The 22,295-nt window shown below is 36.2% G+C and overlaps 1 protein-coding gene across 2 annotated transcripts in view; it reads right to left on the reverse strand.

Annotated features, from left to right (window-relative positions):
* The window catches only part of CAB39L (calcium binding protein 39 like), a 73,438-nt gene extending 51,351 nt beyond the window's left edge, over nucleotides 1-22,087 (reverse strand). Inside the window, exons 1-3 of one of the 2 annotated variants that reach the window (XM_032315251.1) lie at nucleotides 21,621-22,087; nucleotides 8,802-8,943; nucleotides 5,582-5,746 (exon numbers count right to left, since the gene is read on the reverse strand). In XM_032315251.1, coding sequence (XP_032171142.1) covers nucleotides 5,582-5,746; nucleotides 8,802-8,912 — 276 coding nt within the window. In that variant the 5' untranslated portion in view covers nucleotides 8,913-8,943; nucleotides 21,621-22,087. The remainder of the gene's footprint in view (nucleotides 1-5,581; nucleotides 5,747-8,801; nucleotides 8,944-21,620) is intronic. The other variant, XM_032315250.1, reaches the window with a different exon arrangement.
* Between the last annotated feature and the right edge of the window lie 208 nt (nucleotides 22,088-22,295).

The raw sequence follows: 22,295 nt of genomic DNA on the forward strand, positions 1-22,295 counted from the left end.
TAACAAGTATGGTAAGGTCAAACTAAAATGGTCATTGTCTTAATTTTTATAGGGGGAACACTACCAATTAACATGTTAACGCTTCTGATTAAGGGCCTGATTAAGGGCCATTTGAAATCACCCATAGATTATGTTCCTTTATGGGATAAATGTTTCTGAAGCTTATATTCGTTAGTTTAAGATGACGAGAGGGTCACGGTAACATAAAATTCCATTTAATATGCTATAGTATTTCCTCACCTGTAATTGTAAATTCTGTGACTTAATTTGTCTAATGATGGATGCAAAATACAACTGATGGACTCAAGAACAGCTAGAACCAACACCCTACACACATAGTAAGCACTTCAAATTGTTAAATGCATGTCTTCTGCCCATTTTTGGACATGATTTTCTGTTTTGTGTGTGTTGAGTTTGAGGAGTTCTTTATAGATCTTGGATATCAGTCCTTTGTCTGTATTGTCATTTGTAAGTATCTTCTCCCATTCCATGGGTTGCCTCTTTGTTTTGTTGACTGTTCCCTTTGCTGTGCAGAAGCTTTTGATCTTGATGAAGTGCCAAAAATTCATTTTGGCTTTTGTTTCCTTTGCCTTTGGAGACATATCTTGAAAGAAGTTGCTGTGGCCGATGTTGAAGAGGTTACTGCCTATGTTCTCCTCTAGGATTCTGAGGGATTCCTGCCTCACGTTGAGGTCTTTTATCCATTGCGAGTTTATCTTTGTGTACGTATAAGAGAATAGTCGAGTTTCATTCTTCTACACATAGCTGTCCAATTTTCCCAGCACCATTTATTGAAGAGACTGTCTTTTTTCCACTGTATTTTTTCCTGCTTTGTCGAAGATTATTTGACCATAGAGTTGAGGGTCCATATCTGGGCACTCTACTCTGTTCCACTGGTTTATGTGTCTTTTTTTATGCCAATACCATGCTGTCTTGGTGATCACAGCTTTGTAGTAAAGCTTGAAATCAGGCAACGTGATGCCCCCAGTTTTGTTTTTCTTTTTCAACATTTCCTTAGCAATTTGGGGTCTCTTCTGATTCCATACAAATTTTAGGATTGTTTGCTCCATCTCTTTGAGAAATGCCGATAGAATTTTGATTGGAATAGCATTGAAAGTATAGCACAAAGTTTCTGTCCTAAGGCTTTATGATTCTTCATTTTTATGGTAATAAAACCAAAGGTGAAGGACCACTTTAAAGGGTGCCAATGACAGAAAAGGATTTTTACAAAGGGACAGAAGTTTTCAAAAATTTAAGACCGTAAAATGGGTAAATGAGAAGCTGGTACTGGAGTACTTATTTTGCTGACTTTTTTTTTTTTTTAATGTAGCAAGAAATAATAGAGATTAAATTATCACAGCAGAAGGTTTTCTGCTTTTTTGGACTGCTTTCTAATTCAGCCTGAACAGATGACTTTGCATCCACCCTGGTTTTGCAAGGCACACCTGCCCTTAAAATGAATGCATCAATAAATTCATCCTTTGATCTCTTATCACATTGTGTTTCAAAACATCAGAGTCTGAAGCTGTGTTTTGAATAGCGGCCAAACCTCAAAAAACACAGCTCTAAGTTTGATCCTGAGCCCATAAAAATCTGAAGACTTGCAATCTCAACCACAAGTCTTTTTTTTAACTTCATAAAAATATGCAGAAGCGGTTCTTTTCTGTCAGCAATTTTAAGGTTTAAAGAATTAGATTAAAAATTTATGGCTATAAAGTAATGAGATTTTCTTTTTAAATAATTCTAACTCAAAGGTCTGCCTCCTCACTAGCCCTTATTCCTGTAACAGTAGGATTCTCTAGTACTTTCCTCATCCTCATGGGCCACTTTGCTCTGGATTCCTGAAGGAGAAATGGGGTCGTCACAAAGACTGCCAAGGCAGTTCCGGCTACCCAATCTAAGCCACTGCCATGGCCACCGTCACTGCTGTCAGCTCTGGATCCCAAACCCCTTCTCCAAGCTCCTCTTAACCCTGTTCTTGGTCTTGCCTCCCACCACTAGTCATTTCCAAAAACCTTCCTCTGTTATGGTTCTGGAGACACTTTCCCTCACTCCAAAACGTTCTCCTATTTTCCTTCTATTTCCTATTCCTATTGATCTTAGCAAAAGAGAGGGCATTTCTTAAATTTCTGTTGATTTACTCTGCAAAAGAAGACTAAGCTCTTCTCTTCAGTCTTTTCCTTCCAGACATTGTTTAGAGATCTAACCTTCCACAACTAACAAAAAAAGCCCATCTAGGTGTCCTCTAAACAAAAATTCATTTTTCTCTGTAAGGAATACTCCATTCTTTTAGGTTATCTGGCAAAAGCTATAGCCCAACCCTAAATAATATTTTTTTCTCCCTTTTATAAACATATACCAAAAATTTAACAGTCAAATAACTGTTGTACTCTCCAACAAACCCCCAGAGGTGGCTACGCACTTACTAGAATGCTTATCACCACTTGTGAAATACCTTCTAAACCATTTACTAATTCAACAAGAAAAGTGGCCTATTGCTGTGTTCAGGACATCTTCCTTTGGTCTAATCTTGTTTCTTTTTCTTCAGTCTCTCATTCTCAAGCCTACATTCATTCATTCACTCAACCAACCAGTGTACATGGCACTAGCTGTGGGAAACGGGATCCTAGTACTCAAGATACTTTCAGTCCAGAAGGGGCTGTACCAGTTCTACCTCTGAACCAAGACACAAGGAGGGCAGAGTTGTGTGTGATTAGACTGCGCTCTAAAGTTAGGACAGGTTTTATCAAGTTGTCATTATCTTATGTGGGTACTTTAGGCTTGAGATGCAAAGCTGCTGCTTGCAGATTAACCATTAGAACTTCCAATCAGTTAAATGTCTGCTTTTGGCTCAGGTCATGATCCCAGGGTCCCGGGATTGACTCCTGTATGGGCTTCTTGCTCAGCAAGGAGCCTGATTCTCCCTCTACCTGCTTCGAGCCTGATTCTCCCTCTATCTGCTTCTCCCTCTACCTGCCTCTCCACTGCTTGTGCTCTCTGATGAAAAACAAACAAAAACTCTTTAATAAATTTATTTATTTTTAGTACCCCTGTAAAATAAGGGAAACTTGTATAACTATTTCTTATTGTTCCTCTTTTGTTATTTAAGCCAATGCTAAGCTAAAGCCGTAAGGTACCCAAAGTCTGTCTTGATATACTCCTATTCCCTAATTCTTGGATAGCACCTTGAACCTACACTACTCTGTGGCTGCTCAAGACTTCCTTAGTTCACTGGGCCTGATGACATCTCATGCCTGACTCATTCCTCAAAATATAACCATCCTTGGTCATATTCCTTCTAGCATCCAATGGTAAATTGGGCTAATCTCATAAACCAACTCAAGCTAACATATTAATTAATGATAATAATAGCTAATACATTTCTACTTTCAGGAAAAAGTGTGAAACAATAGGAGATTTATAGAAATTTAATATTATAATCCAATAATAGGGAGTATTTTTCCCATTTATGGTCACTGACTGACTAAATCTAAAATTAAAGTAATAGGGGCGCCTGGGTGGCTCAGTGGTTTAAAGCCTCTGCCTTCGGCTCAGGTCATGATTCCGGAGTCCTGGGATCGAGCCCCGCATCGGGCTCTCTGCTTCTCAGGGAGCCTGCTTCCTCCCCTCTCTCTCTCTGCCTGCCTCTCTGCCTACTTGTGATCTCTTTCTCTGTCAAATAAATAAAATCTTAAAAAAAAATAAAAATAAAATTAAAGTAATAAAAAAAGTCAAGGGTTATAAGAAAAATAAACCAGTTTACATTTAATGTTAGTTTGAGAAAGGGAGGAAAATGAGAACAAGTATATTCTGACATTTGTGTATAGTCTACACATGTATATATTGTTCTTATACAACATATATATATATATATATATATACACACACACATATATTCAGTTTAATATTTAAAGCAGTGCTGTAAGTTCATACTTTTCCTATTTTAGAGATGACAAAAGTTGGTCTTAAAGAGGTTACTTTACTATCAAATAGCCCAGCAGGGGCTCTAAACAATTCTAATCCCAAGTATTTTTCCACTGTGCACAACTCCTTTCAGTGTTCATTATCTCACTTGAAACTGAATAGAAAAACCATGAAAACACACAGATGCAATGAGAAAACTACACTTCATTCCACATATGGCCAGTTTAAAAAGAGAGGAGTAAGATGGGGAGGGAGAGTGAGCAAGCCAGGCAAGAGGAAAAAGTAGACAAAGAGATTACTGAGTAGAAATGTCAAAGATAGAAAAATAGGTAAGGGAAGGAAAGAAAGAAAAAGACAGGTGTGTCTGAAAGGAAGGATGAGTTGTGGGGTCCTCCAGTCGGGGTCTGCGTCCAGCCCACACACCTGGCTTCCCATCTCAAGAGCAGTCTTGTTCTGCGTTCCTCATCCTGCCAGTCAGCCCAGCTGAAGCCATCCAGAGAGCTGTGGGCTAGTATTTCCACAGATCCCCAGAGCCCTGACCTTATCTTGGTCTAATCACTGTAATCACCATAATTAGTTTTCCTTTCATTTTCCCAGGGATAAAACTAAAAGCTATTTCAGAAATCTGCATTTTCAGGGCGACTGGGTGGCTCAGTGGGTTAAAGATCCTGCCTTTGGCTCAGGTCATGATCCCAGAGTCCTGGGATTGAGCCCCTCATCTCCTCGCATCGGGCTCTCTGCTCAGTGGCCAGCCTGCTTCCTCCTCTCTCTGCCTGCCTCTCTGCCTACTTGTGATCTCTGTCAAATAAATAAATAAAAAATCTTAAAAAAAAATCTGCATTTCATCCATCTCTGCGAATCAGTGAAAACCCAAGCTCTTAGTATGAGGGTAGTAACAAAAACAATAAACAAATCAAAACCAAGACTTCTATCACCAAAATAGCCAATGGTCAAACATGCCTTACACACACGCTGTTTACTGAAAAACCACCATTCTCAGTCAGATTTACCATAGATAATAAAACACCTACACCTCTTCACCACTCATATTTCTAAGTTTTTGTTTTATTTAGCTCACTTATTATTCAAGTAAATTAGGTATAACTGCTTTCAAAATGAGATACGTATCCTATATTGCTAGCATTCAACAAACCTCTGAAATCATTGGTATAATATTTTAACTAAATGAACAAGTCCGAGAGACACCGAGTTTGAATCCCAGCTTTGGCTCTTAGCATCCAACTGACTGCACAAATTACTTAATAGCTTTGAGCTTTAGGTTCTTCATCTATAAAACAAGGCTCATCGTATAGTACCAATCACACAGGTGATTCCTCACAAAGGAATTCCTTTGGAATTTCTTCCTTTAAGAAGGAAAGGAGATGAGCGCTTGGAACTGTATGACATGTAGTAAGCACTCAATGTTATCCCTTATTATTACCATTATTATTGATGGCCACTAGCCTTGCCTCCTGGCTGCAGAAAACTTAACCATAAGATATCTTTTTACCTTATTAAAGGAATTGGAGAAGTTTTAGGAAAATACTGGGTTTATATGTAATAGATGAAGAGTAATAATAGAAACAAAGTCAAATATTTATGATCGTATACACTGAACTTGCAAAGCAGCAGCAGCACCCTTTTACAAATGGTTTACCTCGAAGTCTATGAGCTGTAGGTCAGCAATCAGGGTCACCAGCAGCCCACTATTATAGAGCTCTTGTGCGAGCTGGGCCACAGCTTCTGTGGGGGGTTCCTTGTCATTTGTGCCACACAGAATCTCTTTCATTGCTTGCAGAGATTTCGACACTTCCTCTGAAGCCTGGTGACCAAAAAAACATGCTCACAGTGAAGAGGGAATGAAAATTTTCAAGCCATAAACAAACAAACCAAAAAACCCCACTTCTTGGATTCTGTTCATTTATGATCAAAGAACACTATACAGTTACAAGAAACCAAAAAACCGTTTGACAGTGCTTTTTTTTATTTTGGAAAATGTTGCAAAAATGTATTTATGTTAAAAAAAGTCTCTGATATTTCTATTTGGTCAACATAATCAAAACACTCTTCCTTTAAAACCTACTCAGATATAGCCTAACTAATCTAGTCATTAGCTATAAATTTTACTCTTAAAAATTAAAATGACTGGGGTGCCTGGGTGGCTCAATGGGTTAAACCTCTGCCTTCGGCTCAGGTCGTGGTCCCAGGGTCCTGGGATAGAGTCCCGGGATAGAGTCCCTCGTCAGGCTCTCTGCTCAGCAGGGAGCCTGCTTCCCCCTCTCTCTCTGCCTGCCTCTCTGCCTACTTGTGATCTCTCTCCCTCTCTGTCAAATGAATAAAGAAAATATTAAAAAAATTAAAATGACTGTTTTGAAGACTTATCAGTCGCTACGGGTCTTTATTAAAAGCATTTGTTAAGGTTTTCAACAAATTCCTGTCACTCTAATTTTTTAATGGACAGTGTAGTAAACCTGAATTGTCAAAACACACGGTCAAATTATCAAAAGCCACTAACTTTGTTAATCCACTTGTCTCTCCCACATAATCATCACCTTTTTTTGCTCTCTATGAAACTTAAAAATGACAAAAAAACACTTCTCTATATTGTGAAGAGTAAGAGGGAAATCCACAGATGAGTGGGTGCTCAGGCCTGGGGAGGGGACAATGAGGAATGACTGCCAACTGGTACAGGATTTCTTTTGGGGGTGATGAAAATATTCTTGAATTAGATATTGGTGATGGTTGTAGAACCTTTGAGAATACTAAAAATCAGTGAACTGTACACGTTAAAGAGGCAGATTGTATGGGATGTGAATTTATTCAATACGTCCAAAAGAGAATAGGCCAAAAAGTTAACAATGTAATCTGCTGAATATTTTTTAAAGAAATATAGTTTTATTACTTTGAAGTATGGTTCTGTAATCATTATAACCAAGGAAGGGAATAAAGAGAATAAGGCAGATTAAATACAAATAATTCATAGTAGCATGACTACTTTAAAAAAAAGTAATTTCCAGATACATCTTATGATCTGACTGAAACAATTCTTAATTTATTAAAAGGTTGGAAGTTTCTTTAAGGGTGATATTTAGCCACAAAAGAGTGCTTTAAATTATATGCAGTTAAGAATAATTAAAGAGCAAACTTCTGTGGCCCATAACACAGGTTAAGAGTAGAAAACTTCCAGAAATCCTGAAGTCACCTGAATGCAGCCTTTTCAACCTAGAAGTAAATGTTTTTATGTTTTTGATGACAATCATTTCTTTACTTTTCTTTATATTTTCTTACCTGTATTTGCATCGCTAAACAATATAGTTGAGCTCTGCCAATTTTGAACTTTTTGGAATAACACCTGGGACCTCTTAGGAGGTGCTTCTGTTGTTATTATAGATGTGAGGTCCATCCATGCAACTGCACGGAGGCAGCAGCGTTTTCATTTTCTTTGCTCTCAAGTTTTCTACTAATGGCTGGAACCCAGTTCATCAGTTCTACTTTTGATGGACATTTAGGTCGTTTCCATTGAGGGGTTATTAGGAACAGCAACATATGAACACTCTTGTACGCGCATCCTGGTTCACAAGTGCAAGATTATCTATAGAATTTATATGTCGGGGGTGCCTGGGTGGCTCAGTGGTTTGGGCTGCTGCCTTCGGCTTGGGTCATGATCTCAGGGTCCTGGGATCGAGCCCCGCATCGGGCTCCCTGCTCCGCAGGAAGCCTGCTTCCCTCTCTCTCTCTCTCTCTCTCTCTCTCTCTCTCTCTCTCTGCCTGCCTCTCTGCCTACTTGTGATCTCTGTCTGTCAAATAAATAAATAAAATCTTTAAAAAAAAAAAAAAAGAATTTATATGTCGGAGTAGAATTGCAGGGTTTTAACAGAGGTACAACCTCAGATTTGACAGATGATACCAGCTGGTTCTCAAAGCAGTGACACCAGTTTATATCTTATCCCTCACAGTGGAGGAAAGTTCCCATTGCTCTCCATCCTCGCCGACACTGAGTATCATCAGACATTTTTCATTTTTGCCAGGAGAGTGAGTGTGTAATATGAATGTACTTGGTTTTAACTGGCCTTTTCCTGACTACTCATGAAAACGAGTATCTTTTTATGTTTTTTTTCTGTCTTATGCAGATTTACTGTAAATTTAATAGTAAATTTGGGTTTACTCTTTTATGAAGGTCATTTCTTCTTTCTAATTGAGCCAATATTTGATTCAATATTACAAGTACACAAGAATTAAAAATACATTTCTACATCCCTTATAAGATGCAGAATAAAACATTATATCTCTACATACCTACAAGATCCAAGATTTTTTTAATATACTGGGATGGGAAGATACTGTGAACTAAAGGATATTTATTTTCTAGATCTCTTAAGTGTTGCCATAAACTAACCAGTCACTTTAGAGAGAAATTGAATACATAGGATCCAACATCATCTGGAAGGAACAAAATATAAAGAAAAGAACAACAACAACAACAAAACCTTATCTATGAGGAAATCCTGCTTAGAAGGACCTTTAAAAAATGTTAAAATGAGGTTGCACGGTCATAGAAACTATCAGGTGATCTTTAAATAAAAATGTTCTATCCTTCCTGTCAGTTTAGCATTAAATACCTGTATAGCCCCTTAGATTTTTAAGGTCTGTAGTCTAGAAGGATCCAAGTTTTGTCAGAGGCTGAAGATAGTGAACCAAGGGTTCAAGGCAAAAGAATCAACAACAGCATAAATCCTGAAATCAATTTATATTTATTTATAGAGACCTTATGTGCACATCACAGACCATATTCGGGGATTCTTCATCAAGCTTTTCAATTGGTTTTTGGTTTTGGAAAACATGCGTCTGAATAATAATATTATCATTTTAGTTCATACCTTGTCAGTTTTTTTGTCTTGCTTTTCCAAAATCGCCAAGTTGTCTTTTAGAGCTTTCACAATTTCTGCTGGATTTTTGTGTGATTTACTAAACAAAGGCATTTTTTTCATCTATAGAAATTTCTTCTTCCAATACAGAATGCTACAAACAAATAAGCAAACAAGAATCATGAGTTTAACTTTTTAAAATTTTATCTAAAATTTTGTTTACATCCCAGGTAGTTAACAGAAGTGTAATGTTAGCTTCTGATGTATAATATAGTGATTCAACACCTCCATACAACACCCAGTGCTTATCACAAGTGCCCTCCTGAATCCCCGTCACCTATTTCACCCACGCCTCCACCCACCTCCCTGCTGGTAACCATCAGTTTGTTCTCTAGAATTAAGAATCTGTTTCTTGGGGGGAAAAGAAAGAATCTGTTTCTTGGTTTGCCTCTCTCTCTCTATTCTTTTCCTCTTTGCTCATTTGTTTCTTAAATTTCATATGAGTGAAATCATATGGCGTTTGTCTTAATCTGACTGACTTATTTCACTTAGTATAATACTTTCTAGATCCATCCACATTGCAGAGGCAAGATTTCATTCTTTTTATGGCTTCATAATACTTCATTTTGTGTGTGTGTGTGTGTGTGTGTGTATCACATCTTTATCCATTCATCAACTGATGGACACTTGGGCTGCTTCCATAATTTGGCTATTGTTGATAATGCTGCCATAAACATCAGGGTGCATGTATCCCTTTGAATTAGATTCATTGGGTAAATACCTAGTACTGTGATTGCCAGATTTTAGGAGAGTTCTATTTTTAACTTTGTGAGGAACCTCCAACTTGTTTTCCAGCAAGGCTGTCACCAGTTTGTAAAGAATTTAACTCTTAACATGATTAAACTGTTATACCAAAATGTCTTATGTTTTCAAAACCCCTAATTCAATAATTTGAAACATTAATATTGATCAAACTAAAATGAGTTTCATCAAGTTTTACACCAAATTTAAATACATATATATTTTTTAAGACAGGTATTTTTAAAACTTTGCCTAAGACTTTTTATTCAAAGTTAAAAATTTTTTTTCTAAAATACAAATACAAGGATTCAGGAAAGAGTCCCACTGGGAAAAGGAGTACTTAAAACTAGATTTTTTAACTAATGAGAGTGCTGCTGCCGACAATGACGGTGATAGATAAAATAAAACATGTAAAACAAAAGTGAGATTAGGATCCACATACTGCGGTAAGGCAATATTTAATGCTACCCATAACAATCACAAAATCGCAAGGTAAAATTATTTTAAAATCTGATCTGTTCTTTATTTACTCTTCAAACATTCAGCTGGCCATACTCACTAAGGAAATGAAGACCACCATGGTGGAGGGTGAGAAGAGTGAGGAAAAGGAGTATTAATTCTTGTTTTTGAGAACATCTATTTACATAGAGCAGAGAAAGCTGAATATGGCTGTCATTGCCCTACCATAATGTAATTATTTAGGAAGAAAATCATAATTGAAGTTTCCAGTTAGGAGAGGCATATTCACATACTTTATAGTTATTGGCAAAATATTTCAAACATTACAGAAACATGATATAATAAGTCCATTAACCAATAGCTCAGAAATAACAAATATATCAGTTTGGTGTATGTTCCTTCTGAATTTTTTCTTATATATAATATTAGATACATTTTTAAACAAAAATAGAGTAATACTAAACATAGTATTTTGTAACTTTTTTCTACTTGTTATGTCTTGAATACCATTCTACGAGTATATATTTAGATCTCCTATAATTGTATACAATATAGTATTCTATTATACAGATATATAATTATTATGTGGAAACTTCTTATTAAATTACTATATAATTTATTTTATTAATACCTTATTAATGGACATTTGGGTTAATTCTATTTTTTCTAATATTTTTCTGATTAACAATGATGCAATTAGTCAATGGAGGATATTATACAAATGCTATTTTTCTGATTAACAATGTTGCACTTAGTCAATGGAGGATATTATCCAAGTGTGTATACACAAATGTGCACCAGTGGATAGCAGCACTCTACCTAGCTATTCCTGTCGCATAACCATAGCTATGGTTCTAAATCCCTAATCCCCCTAAAATCTGATTTCCCAAATCTGGCTCTCTAGAACTTGTCATTCTGTGAGCTACCTTATATCCTTCCAATAAATTCCTTCAGGATTTGTTGTTTGTAATCAAGAATTCCAATGGGAGGGGTGCGTGGGTGGCTCAGTTGGTTGAAGGTCTGCCTTCAGCTCAGGTCATGATCCCAAGGGTCCGGGGATTGAGCCCATCGGGCTCCCTGCTCAGCGTAGAGCCTGCTTCTCCCTCTCCCTCTCCCTGCCACTCTGTCTACTTGTGCTCTCTATCTCTCTGTCAAATAAATAAATGAAATCTTTAAAAAAAATTCCAATGGGACATATATATGTTATGAAGTAGAAATCAAAACAGTGTGAATTTTTATGATAAAACAAAAGACTTAAATTATCATTTTCAGAAGAAATGGTGTTTTCGACAGGGATGCCTCAACTCCCCAGTGTGGGGAGACTAAGTGAGAGGGGAACCTGTCCACTCTTGGGGCAAGGATAGGTTTGAAAAACAAGAGCCTCCAGGCAGCCTCTAAGGCAGATACTGAAAGTTGACAGAGCATTCAAAGATAAAGCATGTGAAGATCACAGTGATTCTCACAGTAGGCAGTGTCAGGTGCAAAAAGAGAGTCAGAACATTGTATCGTGTACCTTTATATAATTCAAGAATAAAATTGTAAAGACACACTAGATTTTACTTTAGTAGTCAGCCCTACACATCAATAAATGAAGGTGGAGTATATTTAAAAGTGTATGTACTGTGGTAGTAGGGTGGGTGCTGAACCAATCATTAGATAAGTTGGGCAGAGCAAGCCAAATGTTGCTTCTTACCTAAGTGATCTTGGGCACAGATCCTTAAGGCTCTGTGATCTCATCTGTAAATGGAGATGATAACATCTCCCTCTCAGTGTTGTGAGGATTAAAGGTAAGTAGAACATCTTGCACAGGGCCTTGTATAAGTAAAGTACTCTACAATGTTTAGCTGCTATTATTACAAAAAGTTCTATGATATAATGAATGAATGATTTCACAAAAGAGAAAGGCATACTAATTGAGACATGATATTGTCTTAATTAAGTGTTCTAGACACATCTGTGTCCTTGAATCACTTACACATTTTTTTCTTTTAAAAAATATAATTTATTCTTTAAAGGTTAAATATTTAATGTTTAAATACTTAGCATTAAAAGTTTTTTTTAGGGGCACCTGGGTGGCCTAGTGGGTTAAAGCCTCTGCCTTCGGCTTAGGTCATGATCCCAGGGTCCTGGGATAGAGTCCCGCATCAGGCTCTCTGCTCAGCAGGGAGCCTGCTTCCCTTCCTCTCTCTCTGCCTGCCTCTCTGTCTACTTGTGATCTCTGTCTGTCAAATAAATAAATAAAATATTTTTTTAAAAGTTTTTTTTTAAATGCTAAATGCATTTGTATAATTGTTCATTTCTTCATATAGTTCTACTGCACTAAGGAAAAGATAATCGACTGTGAGAATTCCAAATAAATACTCCTGACATCAAAATAGAGTACAAATAAGAATATGGTATCATGCATGGGGTGCCTGAGTGGCACAGTCAATTAAGTGTCTGCCTTTGGCTCAGGTCATGATCCTGGGGTCCTGGGATCGAGATCCACATGGGCTCCCTGCTCACTCGGGAGCCTGCTTCTGCCTCTACCTCTCCCCCTGCTTGTGCTCTCTGCCCCCCTCTCTGTCTCTGTCAAATAAATAAAATCTTTTAAAAAATAAAAAAGAATATGGTCACGTATATGTGATATGACGTGATTTTTTTCCAGTACTTGTTGCTCTGCCCAGTTCTCAGTTCTTAGTTCTCAGGCTAATTCTAATGCTAATTCTGGTAATATCACAAATGTTTTCAGGACTCCCATGGTAGTTATCCACCATTTCCTGATTTGCTGTCTTCCAACTTTTTATTTGCCTGTTGATTTGTTCATTTATTCATTCACTTGTTCACTGAACAATCTGAGTAAGTACTAAGCATGGACACTTTGCTAAATATCTGGGATAGAGTTATGAACAAGAAAAATACAATCCTTGCTCTTTTGAACTTATTATTAAAAAGAGAAAGTTAACATTCTGGGGGGCAATAAAATTATATAACAGAGGAAAAACACACAGTATAATGCCTCTTAATACAGTACTCCTTTTTTGAATTTGTTATTTTCATATTTTAAGTGTACCTATTTTCTACAACTATAATATAAAATTAGTTTAATAATGTTTTAAAATTTCATAGGACCATTATTCTTCAATTCTGGGATCCATATTATGAGGGAAATCAAAACCTATATCTCAAACTATGCAGTTCCCGCCCCCGGTCCCCTATAAATTTTGGTGAAACTCTCCTAACTGCTCTGTTCTCCTCAGACCATAACCAGCCCCGTCCCACCCCCAGACTGAACACCTTCCTGTATCACCCTCAAACCCAGGACTGCCCTTTCTACTCCCTGGGCAACCATGCTGGACACTTGCATGTGCATCCACCCCAATCACATCATTTACTCCACTGCCATTTAAAAACTGAGCCAACTGGCACTCAGCACTACCTACTAAACAAATACAAGGTAGTTAAACCCGTCTGGTTCTGAATTGGTAACTGATCCACTATGATTCAGAAATTACCACCCTTGCTTGGCTGTCATTTGTCCTATCTATAAAGTGAGGGGATTCTTTTTAAAAAAAAAAATTAACTGTTAATTCACCTAGTCATATCATCTAACTCCTATTTTTCCATTTCATTTATGAAGATATCAAAACAAATCTGCCAAATGTTTTGGGAAAGTCCAGATACATTGCCTTTATATTAATACTGGTTTAGTTATTTTATTTATTGTATCCCCATGAGTTATTTATTTTTATAACTAGAACTTTGTACTTTTTGACCCCCCTCACCCATTGCATCCACCCCCACCCCTACCTCTGACAATCACTAATTTGTTCTCTGTATCTGAGCTTGACTTTTTTAAAAATTCCACTTACAGGTGAGCCCATACAATATTTGTCTTTCTCTGTCTGAATTATTTCACTTAGCATAATGTCCTCAAGTTCCTTCCATATCGACAAATGGCAAGAATTCACTTTTTATGGGCGAATAATATTTATGGGTGTATTATACATTTATAAGCACATTTTCTTTGTCCATTCATCTACTGACTGGCATTTAGGTTCTTTCCATTTCTTGGTAAATAACGCCACAATGAACATGGTGATGCATATAGCTTTTCACATTAGTATTTTTATTTTCTTCTCATAAATATCCAGAAATAGAACTGCTGGATCATATGATAGTTCTATTTTCAATTTTTTTGAGAAACCTCCATACTCAAAGAGTGGGTTCTTAAAGGGCATCACCCTTTGAAAATAGCTACGTTATATACAGTGAGCTCGAGGTGATTCATCACTGGTCCATATCCATTCTAAATCTTAAACTCCTACTATCTATCCATCATGGCCTAAGATAAAGTGCTTAAGGCAGGGACAAAAGGAATGGCCAACTCCTGAAAATGGTGCCTTCTGGGGATAAAAGGGTAGTAGGAATTTTTCTATAAAGTCTACCTCAGAGTTTTTAGACTATACATTATATTTCAGCAATGCAGGAAGCAGGGACAGGAGAGGATGCCATATTAAATACAACAGACTAACTCTAGAGGAATGCCTCTTAGGAACTGAAAACTGTAGGCTGTGCACACCAACATGCCCTCTAGCGTAGTGCTGACAGTGGGCCATGCAGCAAACAAATGTCCATGGACTAACACTGGCCCTGTTGTACTTTTCCATTGTCAAGAGTGAATAAACAGAATAAACAACAATTAATGTAGATTCTATTAAAAAAAAAAAAAGCAGCCCAAGAAAGAGAAGAAATGCCCTGTGGACTTAAGACAGGAAAGGTTGCTTCCAAAATTAATTCTCTGTAGGAGACAGAACAGACATAACTGACAAAAAAAGAAAAGGACTTAAACTAAAAGCTGGCCAAGATAAAAGATGAGAAACACACACACATATATATATATACACACATATATAGATAACACCCCCAATACAGCATGGTAATCCAAATCTTCACAGAGCAGAAATGACCCTATGGAAAATTGACTAAGGACAACTGAGAGGTAAAAAATGAGTCAGGCTACATTTATTCATTCAAAAAATATTTACAGAGCACCTACAATATGTATATTGCAGAGATATGGAAAAGATAAAGTGATCCAGGTATTACAACAATGGGCGAGGTGGAGGAAGCCAACAAGAAGAACAAAAAATATAAAAAGTGAAGCAGAAGCAACAAAAATGTAACAGTTTAAGCAGAAAAAAGAGCTAAACCTCATTACGTAAAGAGCTCTTCTAGTTGAGATTATTGGTGACCCCCCAGATTCAGTGTCTTGTGGCTTTTAAAAGAAACCAACATTATACTTTCAAAGCTCATTCCTACAAAATGACCTTAACAACAAAGGATAAAAATCAAGTTGCCTTTGAACTTCCATAAAGCTAAATGTCATCAGAACAAAGAGAAAACCTACAGAGTTCTGAGAGAGTCTATAGCCTCGTAACTGAATCCCTAGCCAACATATTTATGTGTGAACAGATTGTGTATGCTTACTAAAAATATTATAAAAAGATGACATGGAATCAAGCCCACAAGAGTTCAACAAAATAAATGGTAAAAATCAGAAATAATTCTTGAAAGGAAGCCTTGATATTGTTGGTAGGACATGTAGGAGGGTGAGAATCTACAATTATAATTAATTCATAGGGGAGTAAAAATAAGTAAGGATTCAAGTTAAAAAGGAAACCACCCCAAAAGTCTCCAAGGAAAGAAGGATCTAAATAATAGCAATAGAAGCAGAAATTAACCGAATCAAACAAGTAAAAGGAAAAGAAAATCTCTGGTAGCTATTTGGTCCTTGTTTCTCGTGGTGATAGACCTGTCTGCTCTACTTCCCATCCACCATACCCAAAGGGTGGGAACATGACCCAGGTGTAGCCAGAGTATTCCTTCCACTGCCCTGGCTACAGCAGTTGGCTCACAAGTGGACTCTGACACCATCAAGCTTATCAAAATGCTTCAACAGGACTTTTCCCCTAGGTATTTTAATTTAATTAAGATATATGGGGCATACAGATGAAGAAATAGAGAACAGCCTAATAAGCTCCTGTGTATTTACCACCCAGCTCAAAACAGAAAAACTGAAGCAACCCCCTTCATACATCTCCCTGATCCCAGCCCCCTCTGGTTCATTCTGGTAGGACTATTACTTGAATATTAATTTAGCAGTGTGGCTCTAAAACCCATAAATGTTCACAACCTCTGATTTAGTAAGTAATTCTTGCTTCTGGAAATCTGTCTTAACAAAGTAAACTAAAATAAGGGTTGTCTTTGTAACATTTTTAAAAACATTTTAACATCTGTGAAATTGAGGTGTTTCTTACAACCGAGGGGATTTTACCTTCCTTTACAGTTTTTTTTTCTTTCTTCCTTAGTGGTATACAAAGTACATGACTTATAGCCAATCGCTTCTTAGATTTGACGAAATACAGTCTTTGGCTATGAAAATGTTTGCAAAGAATGCGAAATAAAATGGAAATGTTCAAAGCAGCACCCCATAGAACTATGTAAAAGCAAACAAAACACAAGAACACAAAGGCTATGCATAGAAAATAATTTACAAAAGTTAATGGTGATTGTCTCTGGGTAACTGGCTTATGGATGCTAAATTTTCCTTTTCCTTCAAATTTTCTTTTTTCCAAGCTTTGTTTAATAGCCCATGCAAATACTTTCATAATGGAAACACCTTCTCATAAATGATATTTTTAATGACTAAACAACTGTGTTTTAAAGTTCAAACTGTGGAATATCTGATCACCATGTCTTTTCAAAGCATTGGTCAAACAAATATGATTTCTGTTAGTTTGGCAATGAAATTTCATGAAGAGTAGAACTTGATTCAGAATCTGGAGAGAGAGCCAAAACAAATTATTCACCTCTGCTCCCAGGGATCTCAGGCCCTGTAGACTTTATAGTAGATTTTGGCAGCATTTCTTTTTCTCATACACAGCAAAATATTTCATATTCCTAACTTATGTGTGAGCGTCATTAAAGATGGCCCAAAGTTAATCACTCTGAATATGTTCAGTGACATTAAGTGCAGAGGAGTGTTTACAGGGGAAGGGAAAAAGGGAAGCTAGGAGAAAAGGTCATTTGGGACATTCAATTCCCTTCTTTTTATTCCTTAAAATATTGAAAGGAAAATAAATGTTTATCTCTAAATGGCTAATGAGTATCTCCACGCCTTTATGTTTAACCTTCAATTGTACTATTCAAAAATAGTTCTAATTTCAAAGGTTTCCCACACAAGTTTAAGAAAGCAAGAAATGTATCTCTGAAGCCAAGAAAAATCTCAAGATTTCCATAGGTAAAACTATAAAAAGTAACCAAACTTCTAACTCGCTGTAACAAAACCAACTAAAAAATGAGCCTTCTTTCCTTCCACATAAGTTTATTTTACAATCAACAATGACTGAGGGAGGAACATTTCCAAAATTTCCTTAAAGCTTGCTAATTTAAACCTAAGGCATAAGTACCTTCTCTTAAACTAAAGAACTAAAATAAACTTAGCACTACATTTTAAAAAAAATCACAAAAGTTCAGGAATCACGATTCTTTTATCTGCACTCCAAACAGAACTCACAGGTAGAAATGATATAAATCAAAGTGCATCTGTGGTAGATAATTGGACCTGTAAGATTCATTTTTTAAAAACTAATGAGTAGAGGTTACATTAGTGTATACATTTGTCAGTATTCATTAAACTGTTCTCTTCAAATGGCTTAAGGTATATTTTAAAACTGAAAAAGTATACCTACAGGTTCTACTGTATTTGCCATATCCAAATAGTCACCTCTCCCCCCACTGACAATGTCATACCTTAGAAGTGCCTGCACAGAAATAATACATTATAAAGATATCAATCTAGTTACACATGCTATGACACCAAATCCATTATAGAGCATATGTGTCAAAGTATCATCTAATTAACGTCTTCTATCCTTTAACAATTCCATTTTTAAAAAAGATTTTATTCATTTATTTGAGAGAGAGCGTAAGCGAGAGAGCAGGAGAGGGAGAAGCGGACTCCCTACTGAGCAGGGAACCTGATATGGGGCTCGAATCCAGGACCCTGAGATCATGACCTGAGCTGAAGGCAGCTGTTTAACCCACTGAGCCACCCAGGTGCCCCAATGATCCTATTTTTAAATACATATGCTAAATGTAATTAGGAGGCACCACAATTAAATACTTTACTAGAAAACCTATGGAAATGAATGAAAATCTGTAGACAATAAAGTATAAATAAGGACTTTCACTGATAATTCTTTTTCTCAGTTCAAAATGACCAAGAATGATTCTGTTTTTATTGTTTTATTAACACAGTATGAAGGAGATCTTGACAACTAAAAACAGACAATTTACATAGGAACAGAAAAATCATGAGAATTTTAATGGATCCTCATTCACCTGGAAGCCTTGGTCAGACTTCCTTTAGAATAAAAACTCTTTTATAAGAAGAGAAACCCAAGTCCTTGGGAACTACTCCTGAATTCTAATGTATTGTAACCAGTGAAATAATTTAAAAATAGAACTAGTACATGAACTTAGGAAGACATAGAACTGCTAACTTACTTGTTGTTATAAATAACAACCTACTAGACTATTACTATTCCAGGAAAAAACCACCAGTAACTTCATTCATTAGGTTCACAGTGATTCTACTGACTGCTCCAGTCACTTGTCAGAGCTAAAATTTTCTACACATATTAACTATTAGTGATTGTCAATGAGTGATAATTCTATATTAGAATTTCACAATCTCAATTTATAGCAGAGGTCTGAAGCTAGGTCAGTGTTCTCAAAACTAGTACCTGTAAACAACAACAACAACAAAACACTAGTACCTGTAATCAAAGCATCAGATCTCACTGAAATTCACAACTGATATTCTTCACAACAGAATTATCAAGGGAAGCACGAAATTCACTTTTCTGTTTTTACTCTTTCTTCTAAGCACATATATAATTAACAGTCATCAAATTTTTGTTAAATATTATTATTATTACGATTAAGACAATGTTTATAGTTTTGAAATAGAAGAAAGTATTTCTTGATCAAATGGAAAAGTTTTCTGCCACTAAAAATCATCTAGGATAAGTGTGCTCTTTGTATTGTTTATTTCATTATATATGCTTATTACATTACCAACTTTTACACTTTGTACTAGAGTACTTTAGAAAAATTTTTAGGACTAGTGTGACTAAACTTGATTTAGATAGACCAAATTTCAGTTTTCCACATAGGCCACATTTCCTTATATGGGTCCAAGCACACTTATGCAAATACGTAAAGTTGACACCTTACTTCAGAATGTCCCATGTACTCAAGATACCAAGCTCGTAAACTGCCTCCCTTATCACCGTCCCTGCTCACTCAGGGCTGCCACCAAGTCATACAGGATCTTCTCTTTTTCTCCAAATGGGCCTATTCTGCACTACTATTGCCTTGTTTGTGCTTCACAATTCAGTCAATACTCGTCAGGCCATATCTTTCTCATAATGAAAACCACATGCCCCTAAACCCCTTTCCTTTTTTGGACATCTTGGAAAAATTACTCAGTTTCCTTTTTTGTGAACCAAAGAAAAAATTTAGTCCTCATCTAGTAACTATTAGGTACCTACTTAATGTGTCACTGAGCTATACTTCATAAATGGGTGATAAGCATAAAAGCAATGGCTAGAAATAGGCCTATAGTAAGGAAAATAAAAATAGCAAATTATAACATAAGATTAGATCTCATACAGGGTGTGCAACCTTGGAAGCTCTTTAAAGTACCTAGAAATCCTGTTTATAAGCATCCTTCCAAAAACCCATCTATCTTATTAAATTTGCTTTTCTTCAAGCATTAGCATCTAGGATAAATAAAAATGTTTTATTCAACATAATTGTTTTTACATTTAGTTTCGGTACTAGAATCGATTTCCTACTATTTTTCAGGGTGGCAATGGTTTTTCTATAGTGTGGCTAAAATATTTTCTCCAGATATAATAAAAAACAGACAAACACTTTTTAAATAATTTTCCAGGGGAGATGGGTCCAAAATTCCCATCAACCTACTCACAATAAACTTCTGAAATACAAAACATTTGTAAACTGAGAATGACTTATTCTTTGCTGTCATATTTACATTCCTATGGGCTTAAGAAATGGTGCCACCACTAAGGTAATACCAATGACTTAATAGTTTAAAATTTAAAAAAATATATTCTGACAATTGTGAAGCTGTGTAAATCTGCCATTGGTCTAAGACCAAGTATGGGAAGTTCTGTGAGGAAGAAAAGTTGGTTTGTGATATTATCTTTATTTTATTTACTTTTGATTTTAAGTGCAAGATACTGGTCTGGAGAAGGTTTCCTAAGACCAGCTGAGTTTCTTCTTATACATAGGTGAAAGGCATTAAGAAAAAAAAAAAAAAAAAACCCACCTCACAAAACAAAACCTGTTCTACAGGCTTCTGTACACATAGAGGAAATACAGCCATTTTATGTATTATGTCTAGTGTATAAACCCTTTCGATACGCTTACTGACACTCTATAGAAGTTTTCATTCCAGCTAAGTTGTTCTGCTTTAAAGGACTTACTTGAACCACTAAGGACATATCTTTTGATGCTGGCAGAGAGTAAATTCAAAACTTTGCTTAGAATAGTGCATCTCTATGCAATGACTCAGTTTAGCAGCTAACAATATATATTTCCTTCTACCCACAGAGGAATGATTTCGTGTCTTCCACTGATGCCTTTAAAAAGACATAAAAAATTAATATACAATGTCCTATGCTAAGGTTGTACAAATAAAATTTCTCTTGTAATGTGAATACATAATTCACAAGTTTATTTTTCTTTTCTCTGCTATACTGCTGGCATACATACATGCATCTGGCTATAATATTTTTTTAGTAGAGCAACAATGTTATATGAGAGTCTGGTATCAGCAATAGAACAAAATAACTTCGAATCCTTAATTTGAAATCCATGTACATTCATTTTGTATCAAATGGTAAATTTGATATGTAAATTATCTAATTTTTATATTCATTACAGAACCTTGAAAAAATCATGTGTCACTTATTGGATCTAACAGAAGCATTCCATACTTAAATGATATGTCCTTTTAATGAATGGTATCATTAACACTTCTATTTGAATTACAAGAGAATGATGTAACTTACAATAATTGAGGATCCCAAACGTCACAATGATAGTTTTAAATTTACTGACAATAGACAGAAAGAGATAACTTTTGAATTTTCAGGCAGTTGAAAAGGAAACATGAAAAATGGTATACTGCCACTATTTTATTTTTGGAAACACTTTGTAAATAAAAACCCATTTCCAGAATAAGATATTCCATGGACACAGAATAGTTGGTAATGGTTCAAGTGCCTTAGGCAACAGAGAAGTATTGTTTTGTAGTTGTTGTTTTTTTTTAAACCTCTCCTAGTAACAGCAGTTCATCATGCACAAAGAAACAAGGTAACAACATGATTTAAAATGAATATATAAGCATTAACTGTAAAACCTCAGTGAAAACTGAAGTTTACTACATCAATTTCATTTCTATGAACTAGAATAGATAACCTGGCTGATACTCACCAAATGTTATAGAAATGCCCAAGCTTGTCTAAGCAACAAAAAGTAGACACATGGTGAGGTGCTGAAGACAGCTCTCTCTCAAAGCACTTTACATGAAGTAGCTTTATCTTCCATTTAATAGAGGGTGCCTCCTGTTACCAAAAGCGCTGCAAAGCGAAGAGCTTCCACAATCCCCTCTTGACTTTCTCTCTCTCTTTGAAGAGTAACAGTTACCACCGGAAAACGTTAGCCGAAAATGATCACTTGAACACTCGCACAGGGCAGCTGTAAATTTCCACTCTCTTTGCTTGCTCTCAGATTCCAAGCCTTGCTTGTCTCTTAATCTGTCACAGGCAGTTCTGTTTCTGGTCAGACCAGCTTGCTTCTGCCTTCTCCTCTCTCTCTCAAACGCACTCTTTTAGATACATACCACTGTGTAACAGCTCCCTCTTTTTCTTCCTCCCTCCCAACTGTGCGTCACAAGAATGTGTGTAAAGCAATTAAACTGAGGCAAATTTAAATCTTGCTCCTTCACCGCAAAAGAGTCTAGGGATAAACAAAATATTTTCCTCACCGCGTTCTAAGTCCTATAGTTGCTCATGTGTGTAGTTTTGTCCACAGATTAAAATGGCCTGACAATGCTGGTTAAAAATGTAAATAACAGTTTCTAACAAAGGTGTGTTGATAGTGATAATA

The sequence above is a fragment of the Mustela erminea genome, chromosome 15 (assembly GCF_009829155.1).
Source record: "Mustela erminea isolate mMusErm1 chromosome 15, mMusErm1.Pri, whole genome shotgun sequence".
Taxonomy (NCBI): Eukaryota; Metazoa; Chordata; class Mammalia; order Carnivora; family Mustelidae; genus Mustela; species Mustela erminea.